The 18,910-nt window shown below is 40.0% G+C and overlaps 3 protein-coding genes across 5 annotated transcripts; 2 read left to right on the forward strand and 1 right to left on the reverse strand.

The window, feature by feature from the left end:
* Positions 1 to 2,398: 2,398 nt before the first annotated feature.
* On the reverse strand, positions 2,399 to 5,760 carry dnajc5aa (DnaJ (Hsp40) homolog, subfamily C, member 5aa). Its single transcript, XM_029506239.1, has 5 exons — positions 5,636 to 5,760; positions 4,526 to 4,654; positions 4,223 to 4,436; positions 3,927 to 4,098; positions 2,399 to 3,835 (listed from the first exon to the last, which is right to left on the reverse strand). Exons 2-5 carry the CDS (start codon positions 4,633 to 4,635, stop codon positions 3,732 to 3,734), a joined length of 600 nt encoding a protein of 199 aa, XP_029362099.1. The 5' UTR covers positions 4,636 to 4,654; positions 5,636 to 5,760; the 3' UTR covers positions 2,399 to 3,731.
* A 1,825-nt stretch (positions 5,761 to 7,585) lies between these two features.
* On the forward strand, positions 7,586 to 11,005 carry LOC115046409 (glucose-induced degradation protein 8-B homolog). 2 transcript variants are annotated; one of them, XM_029506754.1, is made up of 5 exons: positions 7,586 to 7,763; positions 8,049 to 8,176; positions 8,666 to 8,862; positions 9,158 to 9,355; positions 9,723 to 11,005. In XM_029506754.1, exons 2-5 carry the CDS (start codon positions 8,056 to 8,058, stop codon positions 9,894 to 9,896), a joined length of 690 nt encoding a protein of 229 aa, XP_029362614.1. In that variant the 5' UTR covers positions 7,586 to 7,763; positions 8,049 to 8,055; the 3' UTR covers positions 9,897 to 11,005. The 2 variants fall into 2 exon arrangements, with proteins under 2 accessions (XP_029362614.1, XP_029362612.1); XM_029506752.1 differs by having other exon boundaries at positions 7,586 to 8,176.
* Positions 11,006 to 11,418: 413 nt separating this feature from the next.
* On the forward strand, positions 11,419 to 16,604 carry LOC115046459 (solute carrier family 17 member 9-like). Of its 2 annotated transcripts, none has more exons than XM_029506852.1 (13): positions 11,419 to 11,675; positions 11,975 to 12,172; positions 12,481 to 12,620; positions 12,994 to 13,093; positions 13,185 to 13,309; positions 13,507 to 13,597; positions 13,804 to 13,900; positions 14,003 to 14,090; positions 14,184 to 14,218; positions 14,667 to 14,788; positions 15,677 to 15,732; positions 15,848 to 15,877; positions 15,991 to 16,604. In XM_029506852.1, exons 1-13 carry the CDS (start codon positions 11,587 to 11,589, stop codon positions 16,161 to 16,163), a joined length of 1,344 nt encoding a protein of 447 aa, XP_029362712.1. In that variant the 5' UTR covers positions 11,419 to 11,586; the 3' UTR covers positions 16,164 to 16,604. The 2 variants fall into 2 exon arrangements, with proteins under 2 accessions (XP_029362712.1, XP_029362713.1); XM_029506853.1 differs by having other exon boundaries at positions 11,979 to 12,172.
* The last annotated feature ends 2,306 nt before the right edge of the window (positions 16,605 to 18,910 follow it).

An 18,910-nucleotide genomic window follows, 5' to 3' on the forward strand; every position in this document is an offset into this window, starting at 1 on the left:
TCATTAACAAAAAACCCAGAGACCCTGATCAACAATCTAAATAAAGCCATCTCATTTCCTCACAGGCCATAACCTTTGAGAGCCATTTATTTAATCTTTAGCAATCATTTTATTTTATAAGATGATGTAAAAGCCATTTTGTAAATACCAACTAGGGAGTAGAGCTGTCGTAAATATAGTAAAGCAAAAAGTACAATACCGCCCCCAGTTTAAAAATCCTAAAACTGCCACAGTAAATGGACTTTGTCACTTTCTACCACTGAATTTATGCACAAAGTCTTAAGAGGTGGGCAGTTGTTCAGTCTGAACTAGAATGAACTCATTCTCCTTTATAGTTAATCCAAGGAAAGGACAAAAAAAAACACTCAGTAAAATATTAATCATGATTTTTATCATGATTATATTCGCAGCATTTGAGAAGATAAAGTGCCACTCAACAGCCCAAAACGGCACAGGCACCTTTATTTAAGCTTCTGGTGATGTGAAGCAGCAGGAGCAGCAGTCTTATTTATCTTCTGACACTTGGCATGTCTTTTCACCTTCAGAAGCTAAATCTTCACAAATTTTAAATTATTTAACAATCCCAAAAGGATATTGCTGAAAACGTGTGTCTGTCTAATCTTGGCCGATTTCTTTGCTGAGTTTTGTACTGCCACCTGCTGGTGTTGTCTGAGAGTGGCCTGGGACTGGACTCACTGACATTAATCCAACAGTTTCAGATCAATTTTAGGGCTGGTCTGTAGAGTTGGATAAAAAAAAAAACCCAAAACTTTCATTTCATCAAATATTTAACCATCAAACAAACAAACTGGTGTAAAACCATCAGCACAAGTCATATAACGTGTTGTATGATTATTTCATAATTTTTTTAATTCATGCATCTAGAGATTCATTTTAGTGACTTTAGCACACAACTACATGAAAGTAATTAGTGTGCACGTCAAAGTCTCATCCAGGAAATCTCATTGAAAAGGGAAAAGAAAACTTTTGTACTTCAGTCAAAGCACAGGAAACCAATGTCATTCTCACATCAGCCTTTGGAGAGATAAGACCTTTGTGCAGCTCAGACAAAAAGCTTTCTGGTATCCACCTCTATTGTTTGTGTGTGTTTATGTTTCCTTTGTTTCTTTGTTACTACAGTCACTATTATTAATCAGTTACATTCTGAATGAGATGATATCAAAATGTGTAGGAGATAGAAATGCATTGTTTGTCCTGTTTGTCTTTGCTTTAATTATCGCCTACATTGCACTTTTTTCCCTTCTTCTTCTTCTTCTTCTTGAAATTACCATGAGCAAAGGTATTTCAGTATCACTTCCTGTGTTGTAGTGTTTGGTAAACATGTTTTGATTCAGATCAGATCTCAGCTACAACGGCTAGCAGACCACCATCTCAATGCAGAGATAAAGCTATGATGTTAAATGATTTCATGATGCATTATTGAGCCTGATGGCATTTCAGTTGTTCTATCTGGTATTCATACACTTTGGTAAGGACACAAGTCAAAATGTTCATGAACATTTATTCAACAACAGCAAATCAGATCAATGATCCACTTGTTTTCTTCCAGACACACATTTACCATGCTACAACATAAACGTTAAGATTTATACTTTATATGGGCCAAGTGTATGTACAAGCCACCTTAACCATTAAACCATTCCTGGCAAAATGTAATGGTTACATTACAACACTAAACCAGTTAAAATTAACGCTAATCATCATTTGAAACATGACAAAGTATGAAATAAATAAAATTCCAAAAATGCATCATATAACCATTTCACTATAGTTACACTATATACTATATTATCTTTTATGGAGTCATTTCCTGATCATGGATCCATTATAATTTTTTCTTTAAACACACAGTGCATTCAACTTAGTACATGTACAGTAGCATTTTTCAGTATCTCAATGAAAAAGCCATGACAGGAACATCTATGTTTCATAAAGGGTTACAGGAAACATCATACAAGGGCCACAGAGGTCAACATCCATACCGTTAATAGCAGAGGGTGGGCAACAGGGGCTCACCAATTGTAAACCATTAAAACACATCATTAGCAGTTATGAAATGACAAAATGGCAAAAATGTTCATGGCATTCTATGGCAACTTGCAAATATGTTGCAATATATGCAAATTTAACAGTATGAAAAATCTATTGATTCGCTTTATTCAGAGCTGCCTGTAGCACTGGCTCAGAGATGATATGCCTCACAAGCTCCTTGCTCTACGTGGATAAAAAAAAAAAAGTTAAAAATGATAAACAATCACAGCATTGGATAGAATCTCAGTCATTAGAACACAACGACTAAAAGACAAAGAAGTGAATACGCCCCCCCCCCCCCCCGCCACCTGAAATATCCCCTTGTGGATACTCTGTCAGCTTTATTCCCCAAAATATCAGTATGTTTTCTTTAATATTCATATCAGTTTTACATCTTAAATAAATTCATCACAGCTCAGAATTAAAACACGTCTCCGTTGCAACGAGGGCTGCTGCTGATAGAGATCCGTTACCTTTCAGAAACCTCAGATCAGGGGCAGCCTGACCACTTGGAGCTCCTTGGCTTTATAAAGCGCAAAATCAATAAGTGAATAAAAATAACTGCCACAGTTAGACAATAAAAGTGTCTCACTCTCGATGAGTTGCGATGTTTTGACAAACAGAAAAAGACAGCAGAAACTCAACATGATTCCAACAACCTAGAAACTAGGAAAAATTTACATCCATGACTGAAAAACAATATTATTAAAATGTTAACTATCAGTGAGATTCATTTAAAAGCTGACTTTTCTAATGAATGAATCAAGTGTCAACATGTTTTCAAAAAAATCCCATATAACTGCTAATATGCCATAAAATGATGTATGAATGAATTGTTATGTCTGGCTGGAAACAATATGCAATAAATTATTAATAAATAGATAAGTTACCCGTTCAATGCAGCAGGCGAAACAGAAAGTAGTCAGTATTCTGCAAGGAAGTGCTGAAATATAGCTGTGGCAGAAAAAAACTCTGCAAATAAAGCTCTGTGCTCTAGCAACCTCATGACTGACATTAAAAACACCAGGGGGGGGCGGGGCAAAAAGACACATTGGAGGTCAAACAATGGCAGGTGGCGTTATTGATTGCAAATCGGCAATGAAAGTTGTACTGATATATGACAACGCTGCTCTCAAAAGTTTACCCATCCATCCAACCTGCACCTCCCTGAGCCATGGCTCTCCCTTCCTTCAGCATATCACATTATCATCTCCACTTCCTCCTCCTCGTGAACTGCACTCATATGGGCACATTGCACACACGTACACACCTACATGATGAGTCTTGCAAAGTAAAAATGTTACAGGGAATGTGGAGACCATGTTTTATAAACTGTGCATGCTACACCATGATGCGAAATATGGGAGAGGGGAAGTGGGGTAGGCGACCTGTGTGGTTAAAGGCCAAGAAATAGAAAAGAAGAAATAAAAAGGAAACAATTTAACTGTTTCTCTTTTCTTCTTGTACTCAGGGGGAAGGGATAAGTAGGTGGACCAATCGGGCGGGGTGTAAGGGATGTGACTTTATTAGTTCCTTTCATGGGCCATGCTTACTAGTCCCCCTCCTCCACATGGCTCCCTTTCTAAAGTGGAAAAATGGATTGCCCCTTTCTTTTGTCTCACTCAGGTGGAGCAGGGAAGCAGGCAGGGCCGCAGGCCAGGATTCATGGGAGCAGAGGGTTAGTTGAAGCCGGTGTCAGTGTGGTAGGAGTGGTGCCCATCCGATGTTAACTGGGTTGTCTCTGTTGCCGAAGGTTGCAGCACTATAGGGTCACCACAAGCCTCTGTTTGAGGGGAACAACATTTTTAGTCTCATTCTGTCATCGACTGGCTACTACATTCACTGGGACTGGCCACACAGGTCATCCGTCTCACCTCTCTCATCAGACTGCAACTGAGCCTCCAAGTCCTCGGGGGACACATAAAAGTCCTGGTCCTGGGTGTCCCGAGGCCGTGGTTTACATCTTCCACAGCAGCAGTTACAGCAGCAACACAGACAGCAACAGAAGTAGCAGCCAGTAGCTAGGCCGCAGAATACAAACAGAGCCTGCAGCAAAGCAGATTCATGGGAGGAAGCAAAAACAAGGAGACAGAGATAACACAGAGTGTTTGAATGGAAAGAAAAGAGGTAAAGCTGGAAATAAACAGTGCAGGTCTTTGCTCCATCTCACCTTTGCCCACCAGCTTGAAAGGACAAAGTAAGTGTTAACATTCTCCTCTCCAAACTGCTCAGCCACATACAGTCCCAAAGAACCATATTTGTCGTAAATGTTACGCTTTGTCGGGTCATTCAGAATGGCATGGGCGTTGTTTATCTCCTTGAATTTATCTGCTGCTTCCGGATTGTCGGGATTCTTGTCAGGGTGAAACTTCAACGCCAGCTTCCTGTGCGGAAAAAGGGCAGCCAACATAAGCAGTCATCTTCACAACGTAGCTTCTCTGTCTCTGTTTCGAGACGCAGACCGAAGTCTCACCTGTAAGATCTCTTGATGTCATCTGATGTGGCCATCTTTTCTACTCCCAACACATGGTAGAGAGACTCACCAGCGGTGGACAGAGAGCGCTGCCTCTGCTGCTCAGCCATGATGCCTCACGTCCACAGGCTGGACACAGAAACAGAAAGATAAATGCAAAGCTGGGGCTGCATGTCATGCTTCACAAGCAAACCCTTTAAGGGCCAGGCCTGATTATCGGGGTGTAGATCGTGATAATCACCTCAGATAAATTTTTTTTTTTATCTAAGGTGAGACCTGTGTGACTGAATCTTCCTGACTGCAGGCGACAGCTGGTCCTACACTGTTTCCATTAAATATAACTGTCCTGTACATGCTAGATATACATCTGTGTGGAAATCCTGTGGAAAACAGTTAAAAAAAAAAAGGGGGGGGGGGGGGTGGGGGCTGCGCGCTGAAAAATGTTGGATTCATGACATTTCCCTGTCTTGGCCTAACATTCCCAGATTTTCAGATTATTTGCACAAACGACACAAATCATCCTACACGCTAAGTGTGGCTGTGGCATCCTGGCAGGCCCACTGACAGCCTCTACTGCTGTCAGTAAATCACTCCCTGACGTCCATACAGCCACAGATGCTGCAAGCTTTATCAGGTTGATGCTGCAAATAAACAATAAAAAAAAAAGACTAAATAAATAAACAGCAGAAGGGTAGAGCCATTCCTGAGAATAAAGCTACCTCCAAATGGATGTCATTTTGAAATGAATAGCCTCTGGTCTTCTTCTTCTTCTTTTTTTTTTTTTTTTTTTTTTTTTTAAACCACAAACTACCTCTTCTGTCCGGTGATGTTCAAATATCTCTTTTGCTCCGAGTCGCATCTCGCTGTACATTGTCTGTGAGGAGGGATTAAGTCTGAGAGGATACGATGCTAGCAGCATAATCTCTGTGCATGCTCCAGCAGCGGGGCTATAGCGCACAGCATCCATGTTGGTTTGTTTCCTGGCCTGTGCTTGATGCAAAGACGCGGATGGATCGTCAGCGGTGATTTTTTTTTTATTTATTTTATTTTTTTTCCTCCAAGGGCAGAGGCCCGAGAGCGGACGAGGGATGAATCCGGGACAGGACTCACCTTTCAGTCGGCTCCGATCTGCTGCAGGACTCACGATCCCGGTGGGTTGTAGTGTCGGAGAGAGGAGCGTGACTATGGCCGCATCTCTCACGTAGCCGGACCCGCTCAGCTGCTCACCACCACACCACCATGAACAGCTGCAGCAGTTTCCTGGCCCCGCCCACAACACCCCCCCCCCCCCACACCCCCACCAGTGGCGAACCGACGTGCGCATGCGCGAGCGGAGTGTAATAATGATGGTGATGATGAAGAGGGATGCAAAGGATGAAGATACAGCCCTCTGAGGGTCTGCATGGATTTGGCCTTGAACAGTCACAGAAACCCAACATGGGTCAAGCACACCGGTTCAAACTGCAGATCCAGATCCAGTTTTTTTTTTTTTTTATTAATGCATCTGGATCAGGACTGTGCAGGACTGTGTCCACTGTTTATGCTAAGCTAACAGGCTATCAGGCTGCTGGCTCCAGATTCATGACAATAGTGTTACTCTTCTTATGTAACTCTTCCACAGACAGGATGAGATTGTGCTCTCTAGTAGTGCCACGCTTTCACGTTTGACAGAAAAAAACGTACCACAGCACATCAGGTATTAGTTTAGGCTCTGGTCCAATGTTCTCTGAGAAAAAGGCCTAAGAGGATGATCATACCAAAAGACCCAGAAGAAAAGTCTAACAACACAAGCTTGAGAACAACACTAACAGAAAGCCCATTATGCCACTTGTTCAAATTTAAGTGTGGCCCATAATAACCAACTAATTTCTGTAGTCCACTGAAGGATACTTGAATCTCACATGTCCTGTATGGAGAGCTAGTTTGGAGAAACTGTGGTTTATAGTTTATATAAAAAGCTGGTTTATATTTCTTTTTTGTATTACCAGACAGATGATTCAACCCCAAGATCATATACAAGCTTAAGTCTGTGTCGAAGCACTAAGATGATGTTAAACATCTGACTTTACCACCAAAAGGGGCGTCACCCCTGGATTATCCACAGTGAAAGTAGGCCAGATGCCAGGGGCCCATAATCCGTCCATGGGCCCCTGAAAGACAATGCCTTGTCTTTTGTCTGTTCCCAGACCCAAACAAAACCCCGTTTCTTGAAACATGCAGGGCAGTATTTATATGATACTGTGAAGGTCACCACAGTTGTTGCTGCCTAATTTCATGTTGTTAATTTCACCTTTCCCATGTATGTGTGTGCAATGAAAAATGGCTTTGCATGTAATGAAACTAGGCCATAATTAAGACACACTCACACCATTATTCTTATAGTCCCTCAAATACACACTCACTGATGATAGTGTATGTAATAATTTTATATCACAGCTTATTTTCCATTCTCAAGATCACAGGATTTTATGTAAAGATATGTAACATCAGATTGTAGTTGTAATACTACCTCTCCTTGCCCAATCGTCACCTCAGTCTTAATCTGGTATATTTAAACAAATAATATGAGAACAGAGAAGATTTTCATTTTAATATATTGTAAATTTTTGTCAGGTAGTAAAACATAATAATCTCCCTTAAAAGGCTGTGTGCTTCATCCGTTGTTTTTAATATCTGTATGATATTGATGCCCTTGGATAGAAACTATATTTTAAACTAATAACACGGTTTTAAATGTTTTATAATTTGGGATTAAAAAACAAAAACCCGCATGTTTTGACTTTGGGATTTCAGGAAAAGGCACATCATTCCTCTCCACATTAAAACATTCATCTCTTTATGGAAAGATCTACATTTATAATATTCATTATATGTTTAATCCAATAATATTTCTTTCGTTTTTCTATTGATTACAAAACAGATTTATTATAATTTCTTTTTTCAGACATTTCACTTCGCTCACTCCGACTGTTCCTTGGCAACCGTGACGTCACTCTGCCCGCCAATCAAAAAGCTCGCAGGACCGACGCTCCTATCGCGAGATTATCAGGTTACGTTGGTTTGGTTAGCTAGCCGCCAAAAGCCTGATTGTGTAGCCTGATTTTACAGTTTTTGGTTTTAAACAAAAAAAAAAAAAAAGTTTTACTCTCAAAGCGAAGGGAGGTGTGTGCATTGCCGTCTGATTTCCGTCTCCTCACGCCTGAGAGAAACGACCGTCGCCGGACGTCGTGTTTGCGCGGTAGGTTGTGCAAACGGCTAGCTAGCCAGAAGGCAATGTGTGTTTGTTTTGGAAGCGTCGGGACGATTTTCCTCTCGATTCCGCAGCGACTCTTAACAAACGCGCAAGACGCCATCTGAGCGCAGAATTCACGAGCTGCTGTGGTTTCGCTGCTAGCTGCTGTCAAACGCGTGTGTTGTTCCTGTCTGTGGTCTGTGCACGGTTCGTGTAGGTGCAGACTGTGACCGAGCCGTGTCAGGCTTGCTCACGTCTTGCCGTGTTACCGATGGATTTCTTACTTTCCAGCATCCCAATGATGAGTTATGCTGAAAAGCCTGAGGACATCACAAAAGAGGAGTGGATGGACAAACTGAACAATGTTCACATACAGAGGGCGGACATGAATAGGCTCATTATGAATTACTTGGTGACAGGTGAGAGAAAGCCTGCTGTCATTGCCATTAAAATACCCTTTTTTATTCAACTGCCATATTCATTTTCTTCTAGAAGTAAAAAATGTCAACAGTTTCTTGAAGCCCTGTCTGTTTTGACTGACCTAAGAGTCAAAAACCCATGAATTTTCTATAAAGGAGATGAACTAAAGCAGAAAATTCTCATGAAAAACGAACTGGAATGGGTAATTTTATATTTTACTTGGGGGAAAAAAGTTTTGTATGAAAAAGTTTCACAGCATACATTCTTGACGTCAAGTGCAGATGATCTCGCTCTTGATGCAAGAAGAAAGCCAGAGAATCCAGACCGCCATAAGTCGCTTGAACTCACTCTTCACCCCTTCAACAGGATTTCAAAGACTGATATCTTTTAATAAAGTGAATTTTTCTATTGAGTTATCAATAATTGTATTAATCATCTAATCAGTTCCTTTATTCTTCTACCTCTGTTTCTGTTTCTCATGTTTCTAGAAGGATTTAAGGAGGCAGCAGAGAAGTTTCGGATGGAGTCTGGCATTGAGCCAAGCGTGGACCTGGACTCTCTGGATGAAAGAATAAAGATTAGAGAGATGATCCTAAAGGGACAAATACAGGAAGCCATTGCACTCATCAACAGCCTACACCCAGAGCTGCTTGACACCAATCGATATTTATATTTTCACCTGCAGGTACATTTGCATCAGCATTTATTATCAGCTGTCATTATCATCTATCTGTGAACTGCTACATGCTTGATGTCATGTTAGTTCAGATAGACATTAGCTTGAGCTTTACATATTCCAAAAAAAAAAAAAAATCCTGCCTTAGCAGTGGCGAGACTAAGGCACATTGATGGTATTAAACTATAAGTGTAACACTCCATCCAACGTCTGAAATAACCCAGCCTGTCACCCTCCCAAGTAAAATAAATCTGTTAAAGGCTAAACTTCAATGTCCATTAAGTGTTCTTTATTTTCATTGCAGCAGCAGCATTTGATTGAGTTAATCAGGCTAAGGGAGACTGAGTCAGCATTGGAGTTCGCCCAGACACAACTGGCCGAGCAGGGGGAGGAGAGCCGAGAGTGTCTGACAGAGATGGAGAGGACGCTAGCCCTTCTGGCCTTTGACAACCCAGAGGAATCACCTTTTGGAGACCTGCTCAACATGATGCAGCGGCAAAAGGTTAAAATTGATTCATTTCTCTATTTTACCTTACTTGTCTGAGTCACAGAAGTCTCTGTTTACAAAGATACAGGAAGCAGAGTATGGCAGACAGCTCTGTATAGCACTGTCCATCACAACCCCGTTACTATGAGATCATAACTTATTGATTCATTGTGGTTTTGGCTTACATTTGACTGTACAGTTGTGCCTAATTGGCTCACCACAGAGGCTGAGGCCCAGTGCCTTGTTAGTTCTGAGCTGCTTTTTGATTATTGTTTCTGAAAAATCAAATGACAAATGTCCTTTTAGAAAGTAGTCAATTATGTATCATAAAAAACAAAAGCATGTGTTTAATTTTGGCGGCAACGCATCTCTTAATGCACAGGTGTGGAGTGAGGTGAACCAAGCTGTGCTGGACTATGAAAACAGAGAGTCGACACCCAAACTGGCTAAACTGTTGAAGTTACTGCTGTGGGCACAGAATGAGCTGGACCAAAAGAAGGTGAAATATCCCAAAATGACTGACCTTAGCACGGGGACCATCGAGGACCCCAAGTGAACATCACGGAAAAGAACCACCACCTTCCACATCTCCTTAATTTATGATCAGTCAGTGACTGTGTGACAACCAGGTAACATGTATGTGTAAACAAATTCTACGTTGTCTGTCTTTTTTTTTTTTTTTTTCTCTTCATGTTTCATTCATGATTTCATTGTGCAAACTGTAAATTGCTGTATTTGCAAAGTGACAGAAATTATTTAGTTTAAATACTGAGCCTGGATTTTTTGAAAGGTTTTGGAGAGAACAAAATTTGAATTGTTGTTTTATATTTTGACTTTCTAAAGCCTAAGCCAGTAGTATTATTTATTGTGACATCTTTTCCCTGCTGAGATCTTATTTTGCCACTGCAGAAGGAAAGTTGATGGTATAGATTTAAAAAATGTTAATACTATAGCATGTAAGGAGCCAGAATCGTGGCTCAGCTCGTTATGGGTCAAACATTAAAACAGCAGATCTGCAATTATATGTTAAGATTGAGATAACACACTAATCCAAATTACATTAAGATCTAAATTTCTTACCCAAGATGTGAATATTTTTCGACTAAATGGAAAGATAGACTTTATTAATATAACATAATTGTAATTGCTATAATATTTTACAGTTTTATTTCGGATGTTTAAAAATTTCTTAAGAAATCAACCGCTTGCTTTCTGCACCTTGAAATTTGATTATAGCTTTACAGTATGACTCCTGGACAAATTGCCTTGTCAAATGATAGTTTCGCATGCATTCCTGCGAAGGTGAAACAGGTCCTAACTGACAGGGCGAAGTCAGAGATGGCTTTCTGTTTGGTTTTGTTTTACAGGAGGTTGAGGTTTGGATAATCTAGCAGTGTCAGTGATGGAGGCTGGATTATACTCCAGTCAGGCTGTTATGGCTGTTTTCTCATTGAAACGCTCAAATTTTAAAGAATCCTAACTAAGAACAATGATGGAACTGTTGAATCTGAACTGACTGGTCACAGAACCTGCTGTCCATTTTGCCAAATTTACAACTGCATTTTTGCTTTAGCTGCATGTAAATGTATGCTGTCTTTTTTTCAACGGGGAAAGGCACTTATTTATTTTGTTTGGTTGGTTTTATATAAAAAAAAAAAAGAAAAAAAGAAAAAGAAAGAAAAAAACCCCAACATACTTGCTGCTAGTCGTCCATCCTTAACTTCTTTTAAGGTTGTATCATCTTTATAGATATTGGCTTTGACGAACACTGAGACCCAGAGAACTCACATCCCTTTTATTATTCAACATTTTTAAGATCAGATTTGCAATTATTTAAATAAACAAAACTTTTGTGAACCATAAAAGAGCTGTTTTTTATTTTCTGACTTGCGAGCATGATGCTTGTGTGGACATCTGAATGAGAGAGCCATTTCTTAGAGAAGGGATACTCCAGAAAAGGTTTCAAGATCTTGACCATAAACTTCATGATGAAACCATCTTGAAGTTTTGTTTTTTGTTTTATTTGCTGTGAGGCTGGACACTTGGCACAACAAATACACACTCTGTCATTATGTATGCAAATATTTTACCTGTGAAACCATCAGTCTGCTTTCAGTTCATACACTTGTCCTGAGTTTTGTTCCTGCAAGTTTTACTTGTTAGTGCTGTTGCCCTGAGGCAGTAAGGTGTTGCAGCGTCGCACCCTCAGAGTGGAAACACCACACAGCCACAGGGTTGTTTTCTTAATGGCTGACGAGCACAAATCTGGGAACGGCAGGAATGGCGCCAAGGAATCTACAGAAGCTGAAACGAAAAACCAAACTCTGTGGCCCAGGTGAGGTTCTAGATCATTTAAATCAGACTAAGAAAACTGTGTAATAGTTTGATTGTTGACCATGTGAAGTGGTTATAAAGTCTCTTTAAATCTGGAGCTTTCCCTTTAAAACAAATGAAACGCTTATAGTTTCGTGTGATTGACTTGTTTTGTTTTTTTTATATTTCTGGGGGAACGAATGAGATAAATCCAAGTGAAAATGCAGCCTCACAGAGATGCCAGTGTGGCTGAGGTCTGGTGTGTGTTTACACTGTCCTGAAGTCAGTATTGTCATTGGGTCATAACCTTTTCCCGCTTAGAAAGGATGCTCGAAGATGGATCACGATGCTGTTCATCAGCACCTGCCTCCTTTACTGCGCCAGGATGGCCATGCCAATCTGTGCCATCACAATGGCAACCACGTTTCACTGGAGTAAGATCGAATCTGGGCTGGTTCTGGGCGGATTCCTCTGGGGTTACTGTTTCACACAGATCCTGGGAGGACATGCCAGTGACAAGTGAGTAATGAAGCTGAAGTTAAGCATGCATAACTTAACATAGCACTTCTGAGCTTTACTTTTTATTTATTTATTTATTTTAAGGGATTTAAAAAAAAAAAACCTAAACAGAAAATTCTATAAATACATAAAGTGTCCCAACAGGGATGCAGTGCTGATCTAATGCTGCATTCACACACTATCACAGTATGTGAGTTCCTTTTGCATATTTCTTGAAAAGAAAAGTAAAAAAAACCTTCACAGCTTATTTACTGCTCAGTTTGGTTCAGAGTTTCAGGATTGAACTTGTAAATGAATTATGATATCAGAATCGGAGGAGAGCGTGTCCTGTTCATCTCTGTGGCTTCGTGGGCTCTGATCACAGCCGGTACTCCTTTTCTGGTCCAGCTGGGCTCTCACACCCTCGCTCTCATGACTATGGCCAGATTCCTTATGGGACTTTTGCAGGGTGAGTGCTTCAGTCACAGCATAGAGAGAGGAAACTAAGTGGCAGTCTTCACGTTTTCACCATCTCGAAAGAGTTCCATTGGTAGACAAACACCGCTTTAATGTCTGCAGATTAAATATAAGACTACAGCTAGCAGTCAGTAAGCTGGAAACAAGAAAACATCCCCCCAACCAGGCTGCATGTTTCCCCATGTAACCAGTCTTTAGGGTTTAAATAAAGACCTCAGGTCTACAAGACCTGCAGGAGACTTTTTTTAGGGGCTGGTTAAAAAATCTGAAGTAGACCACAGTTAATCTATTTTTGTTCTATTTTGTTAATAAATGCTGAATGATTAGATATTACATGAATTTTAGTGTCCCCTTGTGTCTTGTAGGTGTGTTCTTTCCATCTTTGGCTAGTCTTTGCTCGCAGCGTGTAGTGGAAGGCGAGCGAGGCTTTATAATGAGCACCATGAACAGTGGTAGTCATCTCGGGTATATTATACACACTCATACCAATCCACTTATAAACTCAGTATCTATCTCTGTTGATATATATATTTTTTTTTGGTCTCTGATGTTCCAGGACGCTGCTGGCAGCTGGGCTAGGCTCCATGATATTGGACTGCTGTGGCTGGGAAAGCGTGTTCTATGGTATTGGGATCCTCACCGCACTTTGGGCGCTCGTTGTTTGGAAAGTTTTTCTAAAAGGTACACAGTCGGCCACATTTTTGTATTTGTGATCCCCAGAGGATAAATACTAAATGACTGCCCCTCTGGTTCCACCATTAGGTTATATTAGTTTGCATGATAAAGCCGTGACATCTTCAACCAAATAAAAACATGTAATATGTTAACATTTCCACAGCTGTTATGTCTGATAACAAAATGATATGATGTCCAATCAGGTAAAGTCACACCTAAGAAGCTGGACACTAGTAACAAGTTAAAATGGAGTTCAATGGACTGGCTGAGGCTTTTTAAGAAGGCGCCTGTCTGGTAAATTTTATGTTCTTTAATCCTTCACTCTTTTCCAGCTTGTAAAAATCCAGCTACGTTCACCTCTCTCTCTCTCTCTCTCTCTCTCTCTCTCTCTCTCTCTCTCTCTCTCTCTGTCTCTCTCTGTCTCTCTCTGTCTCTCTCTCTCTCTCTCTCTCTCTCTCTCTCTCTCTCTCTCTGTCTCTCTCTCTCTGCTTCTCTTTAAGTGCCATGGTGTTTGCTCACATGTGTGTATGCAGCACCTCCTACACTTTATTGTCATGGTTGCCAACATACTTTGAAGAATCCTTTCCACACTCCACGGTATTTACTCTCTTTGTTTCTCAGCCTGTGAACAAATTCAACCTGCTTTGACAGTTTTGACTTTATAAATTCTTATTCACACCCAACTCTCTGTTCCTGCAGGTTTGGGTATATAATGTTGTCCCATGGCTAACTGCAATCCCATCAGCACTAGTTGGAGGATATATCGCAGATTTTCTCATCAACCATGGTATTAGATAAGGTTCATTCTGTATTTATTACTGCAATACGTTAGTGTTACCGCTTCAATTAAAAAAATGTTTATATATTTTTTTTCCTGTAGGATATGGTATCGCATCTGTGAGGAAGATAATGCAGGTAAGAACTATTCTGATTTATGATTCATGTCGCAACAGAACTTTGTCTTGATATGTAATTAAAAGTCTTAACACCGCCACAAAGATTTCCATGTACTGTGAATCAGTGTTTACTTTAGTCAAACAAATGAAACTTGAGACGAAAAATGTTGAGATTAGGAAAGTGAAACAATGACTAACAAAATAGAATTGAAGAAATGTGCAGGAGGAGCCAATTAAAACAACTAGGGCTTGTGAAGTGATCCTCCTATAGTCAAACATAAAAGTACAACACATACAGAAACCAAACAAAAGCAAAAACAGTGTACGTGAATGAACACAACACTAATGTTCATTAATTCACAACCAAACAAAGTCCAGGGAGATTGTTCCAGGGCTGTGTTGTGAATGTTGGTAGTGTGGCTGATTCAGATTACGGTCTGTATGTCTCCCTCTCTCTTCCTCTGCAGTTCTTTGCCATGGGAGTGTCCAGTTTGTTCCTTATCCTCCTGTCTGGAGGGGCGTTTACCTCATTTACCTCTGCGGTGGTCTTTATCTCCTTCAGCTTGGGTGTATCTACCTTCACCAGCAGGTGTGTTGGACTGAGAAAAAAACAATGAACTTCAACTTTTACAAACTTCTTTAACTTATTTAGTAATGAGATGTTGGTTGACTGATTCTGGATGTTTGATCCTTGGTAGATCCTTGGTAATTAATATTGATCTTGAATCAGATTCCTTGGATTTTCTTTTGCTTGTTTGTTTTGGCTTTTTTAAGAATTGTGTCCAAGATCTACTCGTCAGCGTTTCTAAATAATTTCCGGTGGAGTTTTGTCACTTATGGACCAATAGATAGACACAAATAATGACTATTATGCGCTAATACTTCTTGAAATGTTGACAAATTTCTTTAACTGTCAACATTTCCTGTAAAAATGTGCTTGTCTCTCTCATAATACTTTCAGACTTATGTTGTTGACATAACTACGAGCAGATTTTGTGTTTTTGGAGTGTCAATCTTAACAACAAAAAAAACTTCACAAATATATAGCTTCATTTAAAAAAAATACAATTTACTAAAAACCATGCTGCTGTTTTGTTTGTTTTTTTTAAGCAGATGTTAATCGAACAGAAGTAAATAATGCATTTATTAACAGCTAGTGTCTTTCTCGCAGTAGAGCAGTGACTTGAAACAAGCTAATGTGCACATGGTAATGAAGCAACAAGTCACACGGTGCAACACTGACTCAATGAATTGTTCATAAACAACAATGAAGCTCTGTGGCTCAGAGGAGTCCACTTTATAAGGCTTTGTACACAAAGATGCTGATTGTTATTACTTTTTATTTGTTGTTAGTTTTATTTTATTTGGTGGTTTACAACAAGTCAATATAGAAAATGAGCGTACTGTTTGTACCATCATGTCTGTGTAGTTATCCACCTTCAGTGCTCCAAATATTAATGAGTTCACTGTATTTCAGTGGCGTGTCTGTGAATGTTCAGGATCTCGCTCCATCATGTGCCGGTGCCTTGTATGGTGAGTTTGTATCATCAAAATTTCCGTTTCATGAAAGTGCCTTTTATCATTTAGTCATTTTTGTTCATTTAATTGTTAATCAGTTTTTGTTTGTTTTTTTTTCTTGCTGCAACAGGTTTCATGAATACGTTAGGTGCTTTTATGGGTATGTATCAACGAGGGTTTCGATTACAGTATGCAGGCAAATGTGTTCCTAATTATTGAGTTTGGAGTTGAACAGTTTAATGGGATCTTATTTCATCCTTATGTTCTGCACAGGGCTGGTGTTGGTGTCCTTGTCAGGCTACCTGATTGAAGTCACCATGTCGTGGAACAGTGTGTTCTCCCTCATCACTATTGTAAATACCACTGGTCTGGTAATCTTCCTCCTATTTGGAGATGCTGGTCGTGTCGACCTAGAAAATTCAAGATTAACTGTTTGTGACACATAACAGTGTGTGAAAGAGACTGGATAAGCTCTACCTGCAGAGTCAGCCAGACTCTGACGGTTTTGTTGAAACTGGCTGTGAGGAATTGTGCCAGAGGACCATAAAACAAGTAGAGGTGTTCCTCATGGATGACAGCAGCGTTAGAAGTTTGTGTTGAAATGAAGGAATTTGAATGTTGCACACATCTATTTGCGTTAAACTCCCCTCTGGTTTACAATGTCTGCTAAATGGAAACATCATTGTGGAAATTTATCATTGTTTGAATATTTAATGTAAAGAGTTTAATGTGAATGTTTACAGTGATGATGATTTAATGTACAATGAGCTGCTCACTCTTACATCTGAAAAAGATGGCACACCATAAGACACAAAATGAGAAACAGCTAAAGAAAATATTTTCCTGAACATAGCTTGTTTCATTGTCTTTTATATGACATGTTGGAGTCCTGAATTTTAGTTTCTCAATAAAAAAAATAAAAAAAAATCCAAAGGAATTGCTCGTCATCAATTATTTAAAATGCAAATGTTGTTTTCCTCCTGGTACCAAAACAACACAATTAATCTAATTTAATGTGGCAATGTTCTTTTGTTCCTTCATTTAACGATACAAATATTTACCTCAGGCCATTATTTCCAATCAACAATGAAAGGATGAGATAGCGGTCAGACATGAAGCAGCAGACTCCAGATAGATTTGATTGGAAATCTGCTCCTCAGCCGTCAGAGGACGTTCACTGTGGACATCAGTCACACAGGAGATGAGGAAATCAGACATTAAAATGTGTTCTGTCAGACAGGAGAGGTGAGACTGTGGGCAGAGACGCTGTCAGTTCAGCCACATGTTGTTTTCCGGAATGGCAACAAAAGTGAAAAGCATTTCAAAAACATCTCCTGAGAAAATTCATGTCACATGCTTTTCCCGATATGTAGGACAAGACGCCCCCTTGTGGTTTAGGGCCAAATTCCCTCTTTGTATCTCCTCTCCTCAAACTTTCTGAGCAGTCTTACTTTTGCATTATATGCAACTTCTGAAAAAACAGATTAACAAGAAAAAAAAACTATTCAGATTTTTATTTTTAAGCCTGCATATCCAATTAGAAAGTATCCAGATGTTCAATTTGGCATTAAATTACATTAAATCGCTGCTATCAAAATTAAAAATTAACTTTTTATATTATTTTTACGTTTTTTTTTTTTTTCCTAAATGTTTTCTATATTTTAACCTCACTCAACCCTAAAGTTATGGTTCTTTTTTCTAAAACTTTATGCTGTCCTAATGGGATTAAATTGCTCATAAATGCTTTTGATAATTTATGTTGTTAATCTAATGACATGCTTGCCCACAGTTTTCTTTTTGCCATTGAAGATTCTGCTGTACCCACAAACCTGTGGCCTGTTTGGGCACTGAACATCCATCCTGTACAAATACGTGACATTCAGATTCAGCTGTAGGACTGATTTAGTATTGACTGTTATTTCTGTTTCAGCGGGAAGGAACCGTGTTCGAGTCCTCCATCGATCCACCGCAGGCCCAATTTCAGCACCACGGTCAGCGTCCTGCGTGTCATCCAGCCCGCAGCCCTTCATCCTCAGATGATGATGATGATGATGATGGTGGTGGGGGTCATGGTAATGATGATAGTGGTGGTGGTCATGGTAATGATGATAGTGGTGGTGATGATGATGATGATGATGATGATGGTGGTGGTGGTCATGGTAATGATGATAGTGATGATGATGATGGTGGTGGTGGTCATGGTAATGATGATAGTGATGATGATGATGGTGGTGGTGGTCATGGTAATGATGATAGTGATGATGATGATGGTGGTGGTGGTCATGGTAATGATGATAGTGATGATGATGATGGTGGTGGTGGTCATGGTAATGATGATAGTGATGATGATGATGGTGGTGGTGGTCATGGTAATGATGATAGTGATGATGATGATGATGATGGTGGTGATGAAGATGATAGTGAGGATGGTGATGATGGTGGTGGTGATGAAGATGATAGGGAGGGTGGTGGTAGTGGTGATGATGGTGATGAAGATGATGATGATGGTGATGAAGATGATAGTGAAGATGGTGATGATGGTGGTGGCGTTGATGATAGTGGTGATGATGATGAAGGTGGTGGTGATGAAGATGATAGTGAGGATGATGGTGGTGGTGGTGATGATGGTGATGAAGATGATAGGGAGGATGATGGTGGTGATGAAGATGATAGTGAGGATGGTGATGATGATGGTGGTGATGAAGATGATGATAATGGTGGTGGTGATGAAGATGATAGGGAGGATGATGGTGGTGACGATGATGATGATAATGGTGGTGGTGATGAAGATGATAGGGAGGATGATAGTGGTGATGATGATGAAGGTGGTGGTGATGAAGATGATAGGGAGGATGATGCTGGTGGTGGTGATGATGGTGATGAAGATGATAGTGAGGATGATGGTGGTGACGATGATGATGGTGGTGATGAAGATGATGATAATGATGATGGTGATGAAGATGATAGGGAGGATGATGGTGGTGACGATGATGATGGTGGTGATGAAGATGATGATAATGATGATGGTGATGAAGATGATAGGGAGGATGATGGTGGTGACGATGATGATGGTGGTGATGAAGATGATGATAATGGTGGTGGTGATGATGATGATAGGGAGGATGATGGTGGTGGTGATGATGGTGGTGATGAAGATGATGATAATGGTGGTGGTGATGATGATGATAGGGAG

This window comes from Echeneis naucrates, chromosome 7 (assembly GCF_900963305.1).
Source record: "Echeneis naucrates chromosome 7, fEcheNa1.1, whole genome shotgun sequence".
Classification (NCBI taxonomy): domain Eukaryota; kingdom Metazoa; phylum Chordata; class Actinopteri; order Carangiformes; family Echeneidae; genus Echeneis; species Echeneis naucrates.

What these genes read in the sequence shown, in the direction of transcription:
- dnajc5aa (XM_029506239.1), bottom strand. Translation starts at nt 4,635, where the DNA reads ATGGCTGAGCAGCAGAGGCAGCGCTCTCTGTCCACCGCTGGTGAGTCT. An exon ending in GACATCAAGAGATCTTACAG is followed by an intron (nt 4,437 to 4,525) that starts GTGAGACTTCGG and finishes TTTTCCGCACAG; the next exon opens with GAAGCTGGCGTTGAAGTTTC. An exon ending in GTTGCAGTCTGATGAGAGAG is followed by an intron (nt 3,836 to 3,926) that starts GTGAGACGGATG and finishes CCCCTCAAACAG; the next exon opens with AGGCTTGTGGTGACCCTATA.
- LOC115046459 (XM_029506852.1), top strand. Translation starts at nt 11,587, where the DNA reads ATGGCTGACGAGCACAAATCTGGGAACGGCAGGAATGGCGCCAAGGAA. An exon ending in TTGGAAAGTTTTTCTAAAAG is followed by an intron (nt 13,310 to 13,506) that starts GTACACAGTCGG and finishes ATGTCCAATCAG; the next exon opens with GTAAAGTCACACCTAAGAAG. An exon ending in ATGTGCCGGTGCCTTGTATG is followed by an intron (nt 15,733 to 15,847) that starts GTGAGTTTGTAT and finishes TTGCTGCAACAG; the next exon opens with GTTTCATGAATACGTTAGGT.
- LOC115046409 (XM_029506752.1), top strand. Translation starts at nt 8,029, where the DNA reads ATGGATTTCTTACTTTCCAGCATCCCAATGATGAGTTATGCTGAAAAG. An exon ending in TATGAATTACTTGGTGACAG is followed by an intron (nt 8,177 to 8,665) that starts GTGAGAGAAAGC and finishes TCATGTTTCTAG; the next exon opens with AAGGATTTAAGGAGGCAGCA. An exon ending in ATTTATATTTTCACCTGCAG is followed by an intron (nt 8,863 to 9,157) that starts GTACATTTGCAT and finishes TTTTCATTGCAG; the next exon opens with CAGCAGCATTTGATTGAGTT.